This window comes from Canis aureus, chromosome 4, assembly GCF_053574225.1.
Source record: "Canis aureus isolate CA01 chromosome 4, VMU_Caureus_v.1.0, whole genome shotgun sequence".
NCBI lineage: Eukaryota > Metazoa > Chordata > Mammalia > Carnivora > Canidae > Canis > Canis aureus.
In genome coordinates, this window is record NC_135614.1 from 42727556 (window position 1) to 42748866 (window position 21311).

At 38.2% G+C, this 21311-nt stretch overlaps 1 protein-coding gene across 7 annotated transcripts in view; it reads right to left on the reverse strand.

The window, feature by feature from the left end:
• RANBP17 (RAN binding protein 17) overlaps positions 1-21311 on the reverse strand; it is a 307665-nt gene that overhangs the window by 65293 nt on the left and 221061 nt on the right. For all 7 annotated transcript variants that reach the window (XR_013378157.1, XR_013378156.1, XM_077895559.1 and 4 more), the window contains 4 exons: positions 18970-19033; positions 18770-18878; positions 5918-6021; positions 150-238 (listed from right to left, as the gene is read on the reverse strand). Coding sequence is in view for 5 of the 7 variants with exons in the window: in XM_077895559.1 (XP_077751685.1) it covers positions 150-238; positions 5918-6021; positions 18770-18878; positions 18970-19033 (366 nt within the window). In the remaining 2 variants the exon portion in view is untranslated. The remainder of the gene's footprint in view (positions 1-149; positions 239-5917; positions 6022-18769; positions 18879-18969; positions 19034-21311) is intronic.

The window sequence follows — 21311 nt, forward strand, 5'->3', positions numbered from 1 at the left end:
GCCACTGTGCTGTAATTTTTAGCTGATTACACATTAGTTCATTTAGCTTTGTTTCCTCTTCCCTACTGTGCCATACTATTAAACGAAAGCGAGGGGCCTGGCATCCCTCTGTGCACAGAGCTGGTATTGTCACAGTGTAATAAGGATACATCCAGTCAAACAGCATGGTGTAGCTGGTCTTTGTGTTCAGTGCAAAGGCAATCCCTCGAAGATCTCTTGCCAGCCCGATCAACATACGCTGTCAGTGGGAAAGAGACACAGTAATTGATTTTCACGTTAGCACAGAGCAGATGGAGTAATAATCAGGCAATAATGACCACATATCTGATTTTGATTCATTAGCTAAAATGTCTCGCTCAGATCCCTTTCTACAGAAAACCGTAGACCCTTTTAAACAAACAGACCATCAAATCTGCTGACCAACTCTATTCTGCTTCTTATAAATTGATCTAAGTCATAATTCCAGCAGTTTAGGAACATTTAGATTCTTAATATACTGTTTCGGAATAATGTCCAATTAGAAAAAAAGGGACTTGGAGATTGATAATTCCAGAGAACAGAGATGCACAAGGTCTAGACATTAATAATAGCAAATTTTAACCACATCGGCTTGCATGAAATCAGTCCCACTATGCAATCTAGAGTGTATCCTGGAAGCACACTGGCATTTAAAGATACCTCGTGACTTAGGACAAAATAAAATTGGCCAGGTGACCTACTGCTACCATGACATACTGAGAAGGGCATTCACATTCCCCAAGCAAAGAAAAGGTGTAAGGAAAAGAGATCTACAGTGGTTTTTGGAAGGCTTGAATTTGAATCCCGGCTCTACTGTTTGACTGTCAGACTTAAGGCAAGGCAGCAACTTATCAGTCTCAGTTTTCTCATCTATAAAAGGGGCTAATATTGCCTCTTTCACAGAGGCATTGTGAGGAATAAATTTCGTAAATTTATGTAAAAATGCCTAACAAGTCCCTGACATGTACTAAGTGTTTCATAAATATTTAGTTTTAGAGACACAGAAAAAAACTACTTGACTCTTAAACAAAAGAGATCTTATACTCTGGACTCTTAATTAAGCTGTCCTTAGGATGATGCTTGGGAAGAGAAAAAGGAAAACCAGGAACAGATGCTAGAATGTCAGAACAAAGAGTACAAATAAACATAATTGCAAAACAAGGATAATTGAGATATGCAACTGTGACTTCTGAAGGTACTGTTTCCGTAGAAAGATTCCGCCAGGAGATGGTCTCTGAACTTTTTCTTTTTACCAGATTTTCTTTTTCCTTACACATTGGTAAGAAATGAAAAGCTCTTTATAGGAAGGCCTTTAAAATACCACCAAGGACTTGGAAGTGAATCCTAAACCTCATCTTAAGGGCGAAATAACATCGCAAAATAGCAATGTTAATCTGTCAGAAATATCCGCAATTTCTGATCGTTCCCCAACACTGTGCTCGATATAACCGGAAGTCATTTATAAAATATTTAGTTTTTAACTGCCTATTTATAAAATGACAGCAATTTTAATTTCCGAATCTGTAAACCTGAATTTCTGTTTCTGCTTCTTTAAGTGACTCATTCTTTTTCCTCTCATAATCTCACTGCTCCTTATTATTCTAGAATCGGCTCCTTACAATTCTCTCATGTGACTTGGTATTTTTTTTTAAAAAGCCATTTTGCTTTTTATGTAACCCATTTTCATCACCTGGAACCTGTTCCCCTCTGTTGCAGCTTTCCACATTTCCTATAGCCTCCAGAACAAAATACGTCTTCTAAAAAGCCTTGGTATAATTCTATTCTGAGTATTTAGCTCTGCAGTCTTTCTACGACAGTGGGCTTTTTGGTCTGTTTTTATTACGAATACTTACAGGTTATAGACTACATTTCAAATAATTTTAAGTTTTCACATATACATCAGGCATGCACATTCAGCTCTAAACCGGTCAATGCGAACCATGAGTTTTACTTTCTTCATGCTTAGTGCAAAGGGCTCTTAAAATATCTTTAGACTATCTTCATCACATAAAAAAGGTTAACATCTATTTTATCACAAATTTTTCTTCTTTAAGAGATGCCAAGTTCATAAAAGTGCTCTAAGTGACTCAAATCTAGGAAATTACATCAATGTTTAATTTTAGAAAATGTTACAACACAGCAGAGAAAGCATGTAACTGTATAACAACTACCTATGTTTTCAATAGATTCAACTGGACAGGAAAATGCGGTGTTAATGTAAGAAACAGATTTCTTATGTCCCAACAACATCTTTTATCATAGGCAGCAAGAATACTGTAATAATCTACACAGATACTCGCAACACTAAGGGAGTACTTTCTTGGTAGCCAAAACATACCCAGCTCTGTTTTGAGGCAGGATGACTGTTACCAGAAGTTCAACCAGACTACTAAGCAACCTTAGAGAGCAAGAGGTTGTCTGATTGAAATTTAGGGAAGGAGGAGCCACGGTTCACCATCTCATTTAAAACTGTTTAGAAGGATTTATTTTAAAAGTTGCCTTTCTTCTACAGTTGGTCCACATTTGACTGATGTGTAAAGTGGGAGGCTTATATGTTTTCAGTGAGGCTGTCTTGGGGAGCTGGATTGGTCTGGGGTTTCTAATCTTAAGGATTCCTTCTGGATAGTTCAAGTAGAAACCGCTTAGTGCTTCAGTACGCTGTATGGTGAACAGTTGTCTGTGTGCCAAGTGTGAGACGAATGGGCCGGGAAACAGCTGAAATGCGGCTCCTTCCACCCTGACCCCCAAAACAGGGTTTCTAATGGAAAGTCTGACAGACCCTTTACTGTAGTGGCACTACTGGGGGCAGCTATAATATTATCCTCATAATTCTACTATATAATAACAACAAAGAAAAAGAAGGTGAAGGGTCATTGTGCTTTGTCTTTAGAATTAAGATGGCTGTCTTCATCCTTACAGCATACTCTTAATTCTGGAGACACATCTTAATAACCTCTAAATAGTTCCAACAAAAGAGCCGTGTCAGAGGAATGAGCAGGCCCCAAGGTGTTTCAACTGGAGTGTTTTCATCTGCCTTTATTGCTCTATCCCTCTCCAGAATTAAGGCAATAACCTGTGATAAATTATTCAGGAACTGCTACAGGGATCAAAGCAAAATCATTCTGTTAAAGTGCTGTTTGCAACATTTGGCACTTAGTGCGAAAACTTTTAATGTGCGCATGCTGAAAATCAAGGATTTTAAATAATTTAACGTTGTGGAGTTTTTACGAAGGGCCTAAAGATAGCAGGTTCCTATTTAACTGCTCCTCTTCCTCTGCGAAGTTTTCATTCATTTTCCTTAAACTCGATGACGTCATGGCCAAATCAAAAATGATGCATGAGTCAAGGGAGTACTGGACTATATTTTACTATGGACACGATTATAGGGGAAACACATATATTTTGAACTAATGCTTTAGAGCCAGGATTTGTCACAGCATTTTCTTTCTTTTTCCCTTTACTGTGAAGAGAAAAAACCCAAGACAAAAATTCAATGTTCTCTACAATTTTATTAGGACTAAGTAAGAAAACAAAGCTATAAATTTAAGAGTTTCGCAGCATTTCCTCCCCTCACAACCATATTTCAATTTGGCAACACCGGTCCTCGCTGCTTATGTTCATCCTGAAAGCTGCATTTGAAAAATATCTATAAATAGGGAGTTAGAAAATGCTAGTAAGGGTTGCAAATTAAATGAATTTGGCAGTCCTGCGGCATTTTCATAGAGATATTTTAACAGCATCACCTCCTGTGGATTGGAATACTAAATACTTTATTGAAGAACAAAACAGAACTGTTTTTATCTCTAGTACTTGCAAAATGAAGTACCTGAAAGCACTTTTGCATGTATTATTTATTCATCATGATAGGAAAATAGCCTTAACCTAATAAATTACATTTAAAAGCATTTAGTGCAAAAGTTTTGTTTATGATAAAGCAACAGATTTAGTTCTTTATCGGTAGCTTAAAGCACCAAGTTTTCTTTATACAAATTAGACAGATGGTGCTTACAGTAGAATTTACTAAAGGTCTGTCACAACAAATGCAGCCAAGCTGCATATTTAATCACTGCAGAATCTTGTCTACCTGCAGCTGCCAACTGCTAATCCAATTTCCCTGATAAATGTGGCAAGAGACACGATCAGCAATAAAGAGCATCTAACTCCATTTTCCTGCAGGGCGTCTTTTGATGAACATTTAGGACGGAAGCACGGAGTGCACTGTGTGGCCCTGGTTCGTGGCAGCTGCATGCATTCTGAGGCACAGTTCTCAGGTTACTCACTTAATTCTGCCACTATCATTACGTTGCTATTGATCTCAGTAGCTGTTGCCTACACAGCATTACTCTAGATGAAGCTGAATCAGGCAGTTATCATGCATCAAACTTGCTCAAAAGCCTGGAGATTTCCCCTTAATTACTTGTGATTTTATTTGCAAATACCGTTAAAGTGTAATCAAGCAGTCACTTTCCAGGGTCGTTAAGAACTTGCTGGTTTAGGGATATATCACTAGAACTCCATTAAAAATGACTCTAGGAAGATGGTTTCTATCAAAGTAGATGGGATTCCATCAAAATGGGCTTGGAGTATAATGAAATCTTCAAATGAGACAAATGTAATTTTTAGAAAGATGGTGTTTTCAACTCCACTGCTTCTTTCTGATATAAAGGGCACCAATAGCTTTAGAGCTGCAAAGATGTTGTTGGTCCTTCAAAATATTTGGAAGACACCTAAAAAATACAGCTAACCTGAGTAGAAACTCTGCTAAAGAGTTTTAGCAAGACTATGAACACAAAGAAAATCTCTAAGATCCCTTTTGGTTTTAAAATTCTATGACTACCGCATGTTGATAAACATTCATTTCAAAAACTCTATTTCAAAAGGTATCGCATTTGGCTAATTATTTTTTGGTAGAAGAATTACACTAAAGTAACTACCACAGGCCATTGTTTTACTATCTGGCTTCTTACTGCTAATTTTTTTTTTTTTTTTTTGGTAGAGAGAGGAGAAGCCATGCAAAATGACGGTTAATATTTTCGACTTATTCCAAATAACAGTAAAATATGACTCGAACATCACCGACAAAGGTGCCTACTCCTCTAGAGTACATTTATTAGTCTTTTAAAAATAATAATCAGTGTCAATCTATTTAATATAGCCCAGATACATTATGATTTCAGAAGATGCTACTCCTATTTTGCAGATCTTGTGTTCCCCACCCCCCACGTTAAAATATGGGACTGTTTTGTCACAAACAGCTTGCTGCACTTAAGGATTTTACTAATAAAACATAATGTTGTCTTAGATATTATGACTGTTGCCACAGCTGAACTGACTTGTCAAATCAATCCTAATACGGCTCCCACAGGCACATAAAAACCTTATTTAGCTATCAGTTATCCTAATCACTTTGTTCAGTTTAAGAATGCAATACTTCAAGACCAGCTCCTATTTATACATATATGCCTAGCCATTTAATAAAGTCTTGATTTATATAAATTCTTGTTTAAAAAAATATTTAGAGATGTAGTGTTTTAGCATGTGTATGTGTGTGCATTCCTCCATATAAATATGTTGAGGCATACAGTGCAGGGTGGATAAGGGAAGAGGGATGTTTAAAGCAGTGTACCCATGAGAAGTGTTCTTTTAAAGATACTAACTGCCACAAGAGATAAATCATCTGATCGTAAACTATCCAAAATCACTCGCTGACCTCAAAGTCAATTTGTATAAGAAACTAAAGAAGTACTTACATGAAAAGTACAACTCAAAGCCACATGAAGCTGAGGAGGCAAAAATGACGAGGCGTAGAGCACATACAAATATGCAGAAACCTTTTTGTGGATCTAGATAAGCTAGAATGAGCAAAATCATCTTTCATCACGTTTAGGAACAAACCCACCTTTACATCTTCCTGTTTAAAGTTGTTGTTGAATATCTGTAATATTGTTTCAAAAGAGACGGTAAGAGGCAGCATGAAATTCTCAAATTCGTCTTCGTCTTCGCCTATTACAAAAACAAAAGGGTCACCATGGTTTAAAATGCATGCTAGTGTACATTAGCCTAGGCAGCGAGTGCTTCATTCAGCCTCAGAAATGTTCCTGAGAAGGGGTCAGCCTGCATTCACACTCATGCTGCATTCTGTACTTTGTTTGGCTCATTGAATATTCTGGTGTTTTGCCTTCCTTCTCTTTTGCACCAAATGAAATACCAAAATTACTTATCAGCCTTTTTTTTTTTTCTGGCTCTTTATTGGATCAAACAGACTCATGCCCCAGGCATCTCAGCCCTTCAGTTCTTGTGCCCCCAGAGCTTCCCCAATGCCTCAAGGAAAGCCTCTTTCAAAGCCTCAGAGACAGGGGATCTTTTTTTCCCCTTCTCTTTAGGTGCCAAGGCCCTAAAGGGCTCACAGACTCAGGTGCCCAGATAGCTCTAAGTTATTATTCCCTTTTATTTATGTTCTCTTTTATTAATTTGTTAAATAGATAGCAGGGAAACTTTTATCTGCCAAATAAGATGGGGTCCCTCATGGGTCATTTGGATTTTAAGTACATTCTCCATGGATTTTAAGTACACTTCCACTTGCACTAAGCTTCCTTTCTTTATAGAACTGAGCCATTTACTATTTTTTTTTTGCCATTTCCTCAAAGATTCTATCAAAGCAGAATCTTCAAACATGGATATGCACAAATCGCTATTTATTTTTTATTAAAAACTTGTATTTGAGTATAGTTGACAATGTTAGTTTCAGGTGTACAACATAATGATTCAACTTCCCTACAGTTACGCTCTGCTCACCACAAGTGTAGCCAGAATCTGTCATCACACAACACTATTACAGTGTCATTGACTATATTCTCTAAGCTATGCCTTTTTTTTAAAAGATTTATTTATTTATTTATTTATTTATTTATTTATTTATTTATTTATGATAGAGAGAGAGAGACAGAGACAGAGACACGGGAGGAGGGAGAAGCAGGCTCCATGCCGGGAGCCTGACGTGGGACTCGATCCTGGGACTCCAGGATCACGCCCTGGGCCAAAGGCAGGTGCTAAACCGCTGAGCCACCCAGGGATCCCCTATGTCTTTTTTTTTTTTAAATAAATATATTTATTCATGAGAGACACAGAGAGAGGCAGAGACACAGGCAGAGGGAGAATCAGGTTCCGTGCAGGGAGCCTGATGTGAGACTCGATCCCAGGACCCCAGGATCACACCCTGGGCTGAAGGTGGCACTAAACTGCTGAGCCACCTGGGCTGCCCTAAGCTATGCCTTTTATGCCATGACTTATTCATTCCATAACTGGAAGCCTATATCTCCCTCTCCCCTTCACCCATTTTGCCCAACCACCCCCCTTACCTCCTTTCCCTCTGGCAACCATCAGTTTGTTCTCTGTATTTATAATCTGATTCTGCTTTCTATTTGTTATTCGTTTTTTTTTTTATATTCCAGCAGAGTAAAATCATATGGTAATTGTCTTTCTCTGACTTATTTCACTTAGCATATTACCTTCTAAGTCTATTCATGTTGCAAATGACAAGATCTCATCCTTTTTTATGGCTATGTAGTATTTCATTGTGTGTATATGTGTGCATGTGTGTATATGCACCACATCTTCCTTATCCATTCATGTATTTATTTATTTATTTATTTATTTATTTATTTATTTATTGTGAGGGGGGTGGGAAGAGGGAGAGAATCTCAAGCAGACGCCGCACTGAGTGTGTGGAGCCCAATGCGGTGCTCCATCCCATGACCCTGAAATCAGAACCTGAGCTGAGATCAAGAGTTGGATGCTCAACCTACTGAGCCATCCAAGTGGCCCAAGGGGATTCTTTTCTTTTATTTTTAAAAATATTTTATTTGAGAGAGAGAGGGAGTGAGCAAGAGCACATGAGTAGGGGGGAAGGGCAAAGGAAGAGGGAGAAGCAGACTCCCTGCTGAGCAGGGAGTGGGGTTCGATCCCAGGGCCTGGAGATCATGGCCTGAGCCAAAGGCAGATGCTTTAACCCACTGAGCCACCCAGGTGCCCCAAGGGGTTTCTTTTAAATGAGAGCTGATTCTCTCCTTCATCCTATGCCACAGGGAATTGTGAGCCCCCCACTCTACTGATCAAGAAACAGGCAGAGAAAGGTTAAGTGACTTACTCAAGGCAGCATACTTAGGAAGTAAAACTATATGGTCCAGACCTCTTGATTTCCATGCTATCAGTTTTTAAGTAGAGCATTCGAGAGGAAACAAGATGTCAGAGAAGAGTCAGTGGTTCTTAAGTTTGGTCCTTGACATAGCAGCATCAGCATCACTTGGGAACTTATCAGTTGTAAATTCCATCCCAGGGCTACTGAATTAGACACTCTGAGGGTGGGGGTCCAGAAATTTGTTTTAAGAAGCCCTCTTGGTGATTCAGATGCATGCAAATATTTGAGAAATACTGGTCTATACATCATTCTACAGACAAGTAAACTGAGGTCCAAGGTCACATAATACAGGTCAGTGGCACAATCACGTCTTCAGACTGTTAAGGGGTGGCTGATGTGGCTAACCCTGATCTTCTATTACTTCTCTTTCCCCTTTAACCTTATGCACTTTGTTTCCAGAGTCCAAAGGAATCAGGGACTTAGCTTTGTTCACAAAAATATCAAAAGGCCAATGAATCTCTCCTGGTATGCTGTTCTAAACAAGGGTTAGATCTCTTAAGGGAAGGGGAAGGTGAAAGGGAAGGCAGATCAAATTATAATCCCTGCTCTGTCAATTGGTTATGCAACCAAGCTATTCCTTTTAGTTACATCCTCTGTCCACTGGTGATAATGTTAGAGATCTTTACAGAAAGTCTTTTTTGTTTGTTTAAAATTAGTCTCTCACTTTATTTATTTATATATATATTTATTATTGGAGTTCAATTTGCCAATATATAGTATAACACCCAGTGCTCATCCCATCAAGTGCCCCCCTCAGTGTCTGTCATCTGGTTACTCCCCCCCCTCCGCTGCCATATCCCCTTCCACTACCCCTTGTTCATTTCCAGAGTTCCAAGCCCAGGTGAAACAGCAGCTCTCCCAGTCTGAGCTAAACTCGCCAGCAAGTACTCTCTAAAGCCCCACTGTAAGCATTCCCCCTTCCCGCTGTGGGTTCCCACAGCATTTTGTCTATTCTTGATGATAGGTAACACTGATCAGGCTGCCTCGAATTTACAGATATTTAGGCATATAGCTAATAACATTAATAATACTGCCTAACATCATTCCACCACTATCACCATTTGATGAGGAGTTACTATGGGGATTAAATGAGATAAAATTTATAACCTGTGTATGTAAATTATTAGATCTGTCACCTTACACTGATGGTATCTTTGGCTTTGCTTCTGAAGAGCTAAGACTGTACATCTTTGCATTTCTCAATGAAGGAGAATGATGTAGGCAGGTAAGGCTCATCAATAAACAGACCCAATGTCTGGCTCCACCACTTACTGTTTAACTTTGGATATTCACTATCCATCTCAGTTAGTTTTCTCATCTACAAATAACGATAAAAATATCTATCTTTGTGAATGTTAAGTGTTATAACACATGAAAAATAGAAGATGCTCAATAGGGCAGCCTGGGTGGCTCAGCGTTTAGCACCTGCCTTCAGATCAGGGCATGATTCTGGAGACCCAGGATTGAGTCCCATGTCAGGCTCCCTGCATGGAGCCTGCTTCTCCTTCTGCCTGTGTCTCTGCCTCTCTTTCTCTCTCTCTGTGTCTCTCATGAATAAATATAATCTTAAAAAAAAAAAAGATGCTCAATAAATAGTAGTGGTGGTTGCTAGTATTACAGTGTTAGCACCTGGCATTAGTGCCTGGCATGCATTAGGGAAATACTGTATTTGAATGAAAATTTTTAAAATCCCTTATTTTCTTAATATCTGACATGAATAATACAACAGCTAATTGAAGTAGACACTATCAAATCCTTAGATATATATGTACATATTTAAACTATGTAATCTTACTCTCCTAAAATAAAGTATCTTTTTTTTTTTTAAGATTTCATTTATTTATTCATAGACACACACAGAGAGAGAGAGAGGGGCAGAGACACAGGCAGAGGGAGAAACAGGCTCCATGCAGGGAGCCCGATGTGGGACTCGATCCCGGGTCCCCAGGATCACACCCTAGGCTGCAGGCGGTGCCAAGCCGCTGCGCCACCGGGGCTGCCCGATAAAGTATCTTCTAAATATGAAATTACTAATGAGAATAGTGGTAACCATCGCTGCAGGCAGGTAAGGGCACAGGAAAGAGTGTATGCTTTGAAGGTTCTAAACTTGAATCCCTGGCTCTGCTACTCGTTAGCATTCTGATTTTGGACAAATGATAGCCATTAACATTTTTGTTGTTTTGAGGTTTATGTGGACCTAGAGAGGTAATTACAGTGATCAAACAAAGTGTGATCACCAGGTTGTCCCCCAATGTCCTTCCTTTGGGAGCAAAACTTTCCATAGGTAAGGATATTTCATCAGAACAAAGACAAATTCAGGACTTTAGCGTTCAACCTTTCATTTAATACATGGAGCTACAGATCAAAAAGATCAAAAAACTTCCTGACTCATCTCCTTCCTCAACTGAAGTTTGAGGCTTATAGGAAAATCAAGGCACAGAAGACAAGCCACCAAAATGTGCAGGAAGAAGTCAAAGAGGAAATACAGAAATGTGAACAGCAATCCTACTTAAAATGTTACATCCTCAGAGATGCCCTCCTTGACCTCCTAAAACATTACTGCAAAACTCTCTCCCAACCCCCACCCACTTTCTACTTCCATCATCTACTTTAGTTTTCTTATGGGATTTACTATGATCAGACTATATATTCACATATGTATTCATGGTCTTCTCTACTAGAATGTAAGCTGCTCCTTGGTGAAGGAACTTTGTCCATTTTGATCATGACTCTATCCCCAGGGACTAGAAGAGGGTCTAGCATCCAAGAAATAGTTGTGTAGTAACGGAATAACAATAGTTATTTCCTGAGTGCTTATTATGTGAAGGCAATGAGTTTAATACTTGATTTACTTAACAGATACCTTTGTGGTTGTTCCTATGTTTTAAGTACTGCTGCAAGTCATTAATGGTCCCAACAATCCTATGGAGTTGTATGGTGATTTTCCTTCATTTACATGTGAACAGGGAGGTGCAAAGGGATTCTGTGGTTTACTCAATGTCCTCGGTCTGGTAAATGTCAGTAGAGGAGGATCTCCAATTACACTATTTACTTTCAGCTCATGGTTTTCTCCCGGTCTCTAATGGGGTGGAAGGTATCAGAGGTGTGGGCATTGAAGTCAGGGTCACAGAATCTTGAGTTTAGAGCTGCATGAAGTTAGAAGAAGGTGAAGAACAATTAGCTTGGTTCTGGTAGGCAGAAAGGAATTTCTCAGCAATCATTTGAGTTCAAGTTAGGAAAATATGATACATTGGTGGGTTATTTCTACAAAAATGTCTATGCTTCAGTTAGCACTGTTCCTCTCTTACTGCAAGGTGATATGTTGTATAATCTAAGCTGGAAAACTGGTCATTTCTTTTTATGTCATGCAAATAAACTCTATACAACATCTATTAGAGATTTTGTCCATTATGTCACCATAAAAAGGAATGAAGTAGCGAGACATGTTAAACTATGCCTGAGTCTTGAAAACATTATGCTTGTGTGAAAGAAGATAGACACAGAGGCCACATATCACATGATGCTATTTACATGAAACAGCTAGAATGAGCAAATTCATAGACAGAGAAGGTAGATTAGTGATTGCCAGGGGCTGGGGGCGGGGACAGTAAGAAATGACTACTTTAAGATACAGGATTTCTTTTTGAGGTAACAAAAATATTCTGGAATTAGATAAGGGTTATGGTCGCACAGCCTTGTGGGTATTTTGAATATAATAAATACCACTGAACTAGCACTTTAACGGGGTGAATTTTATGGCAGTGAATCTCAAAAAAACCCAACACCAAAACAAAAAAATACCACCAACAAAATTCTCTCCACCTTTAAATGTATGTAGAAGAGTAAAACTTCTCCTTTCCTCAAATTAAAATGCAAATAGAGGCTGGATTAGAGGGGATCTGGAGGAGTACTCAAGGAGCGGCTAATAGTACAAATAATTATGGTAATAAGTGATGAGGATTTATTATATAACTATTGTGTGAAATAGTTTGTTATTAGTGATAAGTTACTATGGTAGGCTGAATAATGGCCCCCCAAAGATGTCCATGTCCTAGTCCTTGGAATCTGTGAATATATTAGGTTATAAACAAAGGGGAATTGAGGTTGCTAATCAACTGTCTTTAAAATAGAAGATTATCCTAGGTTCTCCAGATGTGTCCAGGGTAATCACAAAGGTCTTTGAAAGTGTTAGAGAAAAGAAGACAGGGAAAACCATAGAGATGGCAGCATAAGGACTTGACCTGATATTGCTGGAGAAAGGAGGCCATGAGCCAGGAAAGCAAGTGGCATCTAAGCTGCAAAAGGCAAAGGAACAGATTCTTCTGCAGAGCCCCAGAAAGGAACCCTGCCTATTGACACCTTGATTTTACCCCCCTGGACCCATTATGGACTTCTGACCTCCAGAGTTGTAAAATAATAAATCTGTACTATTTTAGGCATTAAATTTGCAGTAATTTGTAATGGGAGTAACAGGAAACTGATATAGTTAGTAAAGGTCAGATCTAATGTTATGAAGCTCTGTTCCAAACTATGGAGAATTAAGAGAATTAAGAGAATTAACAAGGAGATATAGAGGCAGATGAGTGAGGAAAATAATCTACTTAAAACCAAGCACCAGGCAGCCCAGGTGGCTCAGTGGTTTAGCGCCGCCTTCAGCCCAGGGCCTGATCCTGGACACCAGGGACGGAGTCCCACATTGGGCTCCCTGCATGGAGCCTTCTTCCTTCTTCTTCTTCTTTCTTTTCTTCTTCTTCTTCTTCTTCTTCTTCTTTCTTTTCTTCTTCTTCTTCTTCTTTTTTCTTCTTCTTCTTTTTTCTTCTTCTTTTTTCTTCTTCTTCTTCTGCCTATGTCTCTGCCTCTCCCACCCCACTCCCGTGTCTTCTCTCATAAATAAATAAAATCTTTAAAAACAACAACAACAACAAAAAACAAGCACCAATGGGTCATATCAAAAGAGCAAGTGACTTTTGCAGGCCTATGCCTGCATCATCTGCAGTTCCCCAGTGCTTTGTTAGAGTAGCACTTCTCAAGTTCTATTAGAATAAAGTCTTGAGAAAGGTGCTTGACTCCATCTAACCTGGGCCAGAATTTAGTTTTCATTCCAATTTCCCCCTACATAGCCTAGGAGGAGTTGTAGCTGGCCGTGATAGGACTCAGCTTCAGGTAGGGCAGGCTGTTTTAGAACCTGTTAGGAAGTGTCATCAGCTCCTGCTTCTGGAGGAAAACAATAGCCCAAGTGCTGAAGTAATAAAGGTACTGAACTTAGCTCATTTTGAGGCCTAGTGTCAGTCATGCCCCTGATTGCACATTCAATAAATATTTGTGTCTTAATTAATTAATATACACTGAGTGCTTTTTTGTGATAGGAATTGTTCCAGGCCTTTTCACACATCTTTATCTTATTTAAAGCTCCTAACAATTCTTTAAGATAGATATCTCCATTCCATAGATGAGAAAATTGAGGATCTCTTTAATTCCTCTCCCTAGGGAACCAAAATGTTTATTTTAGTTCTCAGAAGAAAAATACACTGCCCATTGTAGACTTTTATATTCCTTTCCTAGGAAACCTACCCTAAAAGTTTCATCCCTGAAGCATCTCATTCCCTGGGGTGCTCTGGACTCTCTACCCTCAAAACCAGGTAAGTTATTAAAACTGGATCTGGACTTAATGGGCTGCTTTCTGCCTACAGGGCCGGCTAATTAGTCTTAATTATCTCATTACAGATTCTAAGTATTTCCAGCTGCTTCTTTACCCCTTACTGCCCAGTTCCCCTGCCCCCCCCTCCCCCGCCCATGTCTATTTTCTAGATAGTCTCTGCCAAGTCATGGACACAGGTGATATACTGATATATCCTTCTTATCTATCAGAACATTAGTTATTTCTGATCAAGCTTCACACTTGCTAAACCCTTCTGGGACATCTACCTCTGTGTTCTTTTTATCCATGAGAATACATACGCTTTGGCCAATTATTAAGACATGAGGACCAATTTTAAAAACTACATTTTGATTTTCATTGACCAGAAAAACCACAATACACCTATATAGAGCAAATAATAAACATGAATCTATCTGTTTACTTGATAGAAGCTTGGAAAGTAATTCCTTCTCCCTTCTCACTGCCCTCAAGCCTCAAATCAATCATTCAGTCCAAACAGTTCAAATAAAAATGACAAAGAAAAAAGTTACTTTTCCTAATTGATTGAGAATATGAAAGGTGAAGTCAGTGTAGCAGAAGTGAATGAAAATGTGTGGTCATAGGACTAGAGGTAATGTGACCTTGCGCAAGTCATTTAGTCTCTCTGAATCTCACCTTTTTAACAGATAAACAATGCAATAATAGCTATTTCACATGGGCTGTTGTGAGGATCAAATAGGACAATGTATGTGAGAGTGGTTTGCAGACTATAAATTTATAAACAAATGTTAGTTTATTATTAAAGAAAAGGAAAGTTTCCTTTCTCTGTGTATTTTTACTTTTATCATTAGGAGCTATTTCTAGAATACTCTTCCCTTTTTATTCAAGTCATTTACTTTTTATTTAAAACTTCTCAAATTTAAGTGAGAGATATCTTCAAGTGTCAATTATCTATTAAAAGCCACAAACGTAGATGAATACTATAGGATGCTTCTCCCTAAGGAGAAAATATCTCTTAATGTCTATTAGTAACATTTTAATACTAGCATTCCCTTGATCATTAAAAGATATGACTTTTTCTTAGAGTTTGAGGGTCTGAGGAAAGTAATGCTCACTCAGATCCTATCAACATGCTCTCAGTAGTTCAAGATAAGGTACAATCATAAAAAGGCCGAGGAAAAGCAACTGTTAGTGACACCAAGGAAAACCAATTTTAATGACACTGAGTAATTCTAAGTTTGTGGTTGGTAAAAGCTTAATTTGCAATGAGTAATATTTAGTTCTCCACAAAACAAAGAGCCTTGTTGTCGTTCTTTTCCACACTTCCCTTCTCCAATATTTGTCAACTGAATTCACCTCTATTCAAATTAAACAAAATAAAAGGTTTTAAAAAAAATAGAAGGTTTTATTTATTCAAGTATTTTACACTGAACAGCTCCCTTGAGGTTCTCCATTTACTGGCTTGGGTAATATTATCTTTCCTTTAGTTTATTAGATTGACAAAGTTAATTTAAAAATAACCTAGGGAACTTTAAGTGATTCTTGGAAGGGCTAACATGCGTGCACATATGGACAGTCACCCATCTTCTTCTGTATGTATGTTATCTTGTGAAGGGAGTTTTTGCATTAATTTTTATAATTTCCTAGGATACAGAAATACATTACCAACATTAAATATCATCATTCTGATGATGAAATGCTTTCAATTCTGTTCTATATACAAGTGAGCATTTTGTCTAGTGTAGCCAAGGAGCAATTTGATAAAATGGTACAACTGTTTATTGCCAAAAAAACCCCCATTTTCATCTGAAATACAACCTGGAGCATATAGCATCTAATTAAATTCATACAAAGTACAAATTATTGAATAGAAACCAAAATGCATTTCAAAGTAAACACCAATCAATGTGACACCCCTTTTCTAATCATTCCAAAATGTGCATGTGGCTCATAAACAACATACTCAGTTTAGTTTGTTAGATTCAATTAGAATATGCTTTACATTTCAGTCCAAGAATTATAACCCATGCTTTGCAACCAGGTTGGTGAGGTGTTTCTTCTATTTGATTCTTACAAAAAAAAAAAAAAAAAATAGTCAGTGATATAAAAAGTTTTTTCCTAATTTTTTTTTGTTTAATTTGAGAAGAATTCTCATTACCTAATATTTTCACTTCTTTCATTTAATGCATGGATCTGTGCTTCTTTTGACGACAGCACCATCTCTTTTTCTTTTGTTTTCATAACAGTGAATACACAATAGAAAACTAGAAAGCCACACACACAGGAACTCTGGCAGCAATGTTCCAGTCAACCTAGTTTGTGAGACAAGGCTTCAAATAATAAAACTGTGTTCAGCAACACTCAACAAATGATCATCTGTAAAGTAATAACACTTTGAACAGAGAGCAACAAGCGACTAATCGAGCCCAAGAGTGGCCAACTATAGCTGATCACTTGTGAAAGTAGTCAGCCACTCGATTTGTTTTGTCTTGGAGAGGCCAATGATCAAAGCTACTCGCAGAAAGTACCTGGCAGGAATTGATGATTACAGAAACCATGATGATGGCATCCTGGTTATAGTGTACTTATGTATCATTCATTCACTAAATATTTACTGGGCACCTACAGGGTAGCAATTGGGAGATCGGTGCTAGAAAGCATGAAAAAGGCAAAGTCCATGCCCTGAAGGAGCTCAATGAATTTTGAGAAGAAGAGAAACTCTGGTTCTTAACAAGGAATAGAAGCACTTCCACAAAGTCAGTTTCTATTTCTCCCAAGGTATCCAAAATGTATTTCCAACACACCAGATATTTACCTTTTTTTTAAAAAAAACTATGAACTAAAAAAATATCAATTTATACTTTATACTGTTATGGGTTAAGTAATTCAAAGGAATCTAACTCTGAGAAACCTAATAAGATCCCTTTTCAGTTATTCAAATTTATGTATTTTATTTCAGCTTCTCATACCTTACAGCTTACAATAAGCAATACTAAATAAAAGTAGTCTTCAAAGTGGCAGCATGTAATGCAGGGTCTTTCTGGGCATTATCATGACTCAATTAACATCACAAGGATAAGTGCAAGAGTGTGGTGAATACTGGTAGCGCTGTCTTGTTGTTGAAGCTACCATGGATTTATGGAAGGTTCTTTTGTCTATGATGACTATATGAGAGTGGAGCTTGAGCTACTCCATTTCCAGGTCCTGAAAATGTGTGTGACATGAACCTAATTCTAGGAAATCTCCTCCATCCAGTTCTCTATGATTTTGGTTGCCCCATTCCTTTCACTGTCTGGCAGGGTCATTAAAAGAGCATTTTTATGGCTTTCCAAAAGAAATTCAGTCTAGACAAGGGTCTTCATTAATGCTTGGACAATTGGGAGGAAAGCAAGAGGGCAAGCTCCTTGAGGGCAGGGGCCTGTATGCCTGGCTGGTTTCTGTCCTGCCCCTAGAGCTCACAGCACAGCGTGTTCTCTAAATGATGACTGAGGAATGACAGAGTTGGGCTGCTCCTCTTCCCTCTAGTGCAGCAGCCAAGAGGTAATACAGGCCAGTGTGCAGTATGCAGAGCTGTCACTCAGATCTCCCACTTGCCTAAGGTAGCAGATGATTGGGTTTTGCATGCCTGGTTTACACTCTTCAAATATTTATAGACAGTTCTCTTTGCCTCAAGCCCTCGTTGTCACTTAGCCAAGTTATACATACACGGCTCTTTTAATCTTTCTTTAGAAATCAATCCCACCAAGCTCCTTAGTCATTCTAGATGTATTTCTCTCAACTTTTGGCTGTTTGTCTCTTTGGTAATTTATTCTGTTGAAATGCATGAAAATAATACAGATGTGGAGCAGAGGGCGGTTTAGTCACCTTTTTACTACAAGGAGGAATGTCTTTTATGGGCAAAAGAAAATTATCCTTTTTCCTTTTGGATGATCATGTTTTTAAAAATTCATATTTAAGTTGATGGATCAATCAATACATTGCAAGAGAAAGGATGAAAAAAAGTATCATCAGTATTATATATATTCTCTAACGATGATATTGTCATTGATTGAACTCTTTCTTGTGTCTATAAACTGATTAATTTAACCTGCAGTATTCAAACATGGGGGGAAAATGGGAACCTGGAGTAACATGGTCACCACAAAGAGACTTAAGTGCCCATCCTCAGGTACTGTCTATCTGTGGATAGGTCTAGCTAACTTCAGCTTTTCAGTGAAAAAAAATTTTTTTAAAGTTCTATTTTTTCCCATTATAGAGTAATACCTTAAAGAAAATTTCAAATAATCAAAATAAGAAAAAGTTACCTATACTTCACTACCACAAAATAACATTTACCATTTTTAAAGAATTTCATTTAAGTCTCTTTTGGATGCATTCCCCACCCACACCCCAGGCATGCTCATATCATTTGCACAGTTTAACACCTAGCTTTTTCACTTAATATTAATAAATGCCATGTATTGCATTGTTTTCAAATCCCAATTTTAATGACTACAGGCTATTCCATCAAGTAGATGTGCTATAATTTTACAATTCCCTACTGCTCGATATTTACATCGTTTCCATTTTTTCTTTAGGTTAAATGTCATTACAAAGAAAATTTTTGTGTGTAAAGCTTTTCTGCATTTAGGACTACTCTTAGATTCATAGCAGTAAAATTAATGGGTCAAGGATACAAAGAAAATAAATCCTGAGGTAAAGAATTAATGTAGGTTCTATTTGAAGTGAAAAATATCACTTTAAATACAAAGATTTGTCTTTTGGATCTGATGCTCAAATCATAGAAGGCTGTTGAAAACTGTCAAAGCTGACAAATTCTAGTCACTTAAGTGTGGTGCTCACTAGTATTCTGCTCCTTTAACTGCACAAGTATATTGCTGAGCCCTTATTAATCAAGCATAAATTCTTAACCTTACCTAGATCTACCATCAGAAGGCGAGTGAGGGCGGTGTAGAAGGTGGTGCGGCACCTGAAGTCGCTGAGGCTATAACTGTCACTGATTCCAAGGAAGGGGAAGTGTTCACTCTAAAGAAAGCAAAGAGCATCCGAAGTTACTAATGCTTTACCTAAACTACGCAGAAAATTCTAGTTACGAATTAAAGGAAGTAAGACTTACCGTGTGGTTTTTTAGCATAAATTTCACAGCATCTATCTTCACTAGTTTTTTTAAAAGGATATAGGTAATATAAGTTAAGGAATCTGGGGAAATATAATGGTCTTATCAACAGATAATAAGTCACAAAATAACACTGAACTCTAACAGTATCAATTTCTATTTATGAAGAATCAATATTATTTCTAAAGAGTATTCCTACAGAAATATCTTTCATTGTGTTAAGAATGATAATCCATTATTAACCAGAGCAATTACTTTTCCTATCTTATACATATTCTAGTTATGGAAAGGAAAAATGAATTTTATAATTAAGACAAAAACTTCTTTACTATTAAAGCCTTGATGGTAGAAAATTAAAACTGACCCTTTTTACATTTTTGGATATAACTTGAAAACTTCTTTTCACTTAATATTACTTCATAAAAAATAATTATAAAAGACCCATAATAGACTATCCAGAAAGAGAAAATTATTCAATTCTAAGAAACAATGGGCCCACTGAGTAGAAATCTAAGGAAATTCTGCTTTAGATGAAGAAGATCAGAATATAATTAGAAAGATGTAGCCAGGGGTCCCTGGGTGGTGCAGCGGTTTAGCGCCTGCCTTTGGCCCAGGGCGCGATCCTGGAGACCCGGGATCGAATCCCACGTCGGGCTCCCGGTGTATGGAGCCTGCTTCTCCCTCTGCCTATGTCTCTGCCTCTCTCTCTCTCTCTCTCTCTATGTGACTATCATAAATAAATAAAAATTAAAAAAAAAAAAAGAAAGATGTAGCCAACTGCATGTCATCAAGTGTTGGAGGACAGGTTTAAATAACCTAACATTTCTCAAGTACCTACCAGGTGTGAGCCATTTTGCATTTGTTCATTTGCCTAATCTTCACAATTATACTGTTAAAAACAATTTCTTATTTCTAATCCATAGATAAGAAAATCGAAGTTCACTGGGCAGCCCGGGTGGCTCAGCAGTTTAGCGCCACCTTCGGCCCAGGGCATGATCCTGTTGACCCAGGGTCCGGTCCTGCATCCGGCTCCCTGCATGGGGCCTGCTTCTCCCTCTGCCTTTGTCTCTCTCTCTCTCTCTCTCATGAATGAAAATCGAAGTTCAGAGAAATGCAGTTACTTGTCCAAGATCATGCAGTTAGGACCTGATACTGCTTGAGATCTGAACTGAGGCTGCGTTGTCTCTACTGTACCACATTACCACCTCAATAGCTCATCTCAGAATGAGAATAAAGTTGAGAAATCATAAACACTGTCGCAAGGCCTAAATAATTTCTGGTGAATGCTGCCATCAAAGATGGGTTGATGAATTTCTAAGACTAGTATATAGACGCCCTCTTTTCTTACTTAGTCACTCAGGCATGGGTGTAAAAGAGCAGAAAAAGAATTGAACACAAGTCAGAAGAGCTGAGCTTTTGGCTTGACTACACCATCCACTCAGCTCTGAGTCTGAGTACTCTACTCAGCCCCTCTGGGCCTTAGTTTCCCCCTCTAACAAATGAGGGTGATACCCAAACCATCTTACAGGATCATTGTGAGGATCAGATAAGGCAAACGTCTTCGCCAATTATAAGTCCAGGAGGAAGATGCGAAGATGCAGAGAAATAACACGTACAGAATGTTTGCTACTTGCAGGGTTAATTCTCACAATCCCAGGAGATGGGCAGGATCACTTCTGTTTTTCTGATTAGGGAACAAATCCAAAAAAATCAAGTGAAATTTTCCAAAAGACAAACAGTATAATTCGGATTCAAATCCCTCTGCCTCTAAAGCAACCATTTCAGTTGCATTTTAAGCACATTCACTTTCATATTAAGACTGTAAACCTTTCTAAGGGCAGGGGCCACACCTGTGCATTTTCTTCAGTGCACTGACACCAGTGGGTTCTCAGTGCGCTGTGTTTTTCTGGCAGGCTGAAGAGGAACAAGATTAGGGCGGAGAGGCAGGAGGTCTTTCCTTGTGTACAAAGATGAGATTTGATGATTTTTCCCCAGTATAAATCACCGAGCAGAAGAACTGCCATTCAAACTTCACTCAGTTAAACAGGGGCGGGGATCAATAAACTAAGAAATATCTTAAGTAATTACCAAATACAATTCTCTTGGAATTGCAAAGTTAAAAGTGACAGGGTCTATGGGTAATAAGAATGCTGCCATTAATAGGAACCTTCCTGTCAGTGCTACTAATAAACAGCAAGTCATGTTTTGACAATAGAATATTTATGGTAGCAATAAACAGAACATTCACAGGAAGAGTCTCATCTGCCAAAGACACATTTTCTGTAGAACTGCATCTGTGCACTTTGTATCAAGGCCAGTCTCAGTGCCTTTTAATTATATTC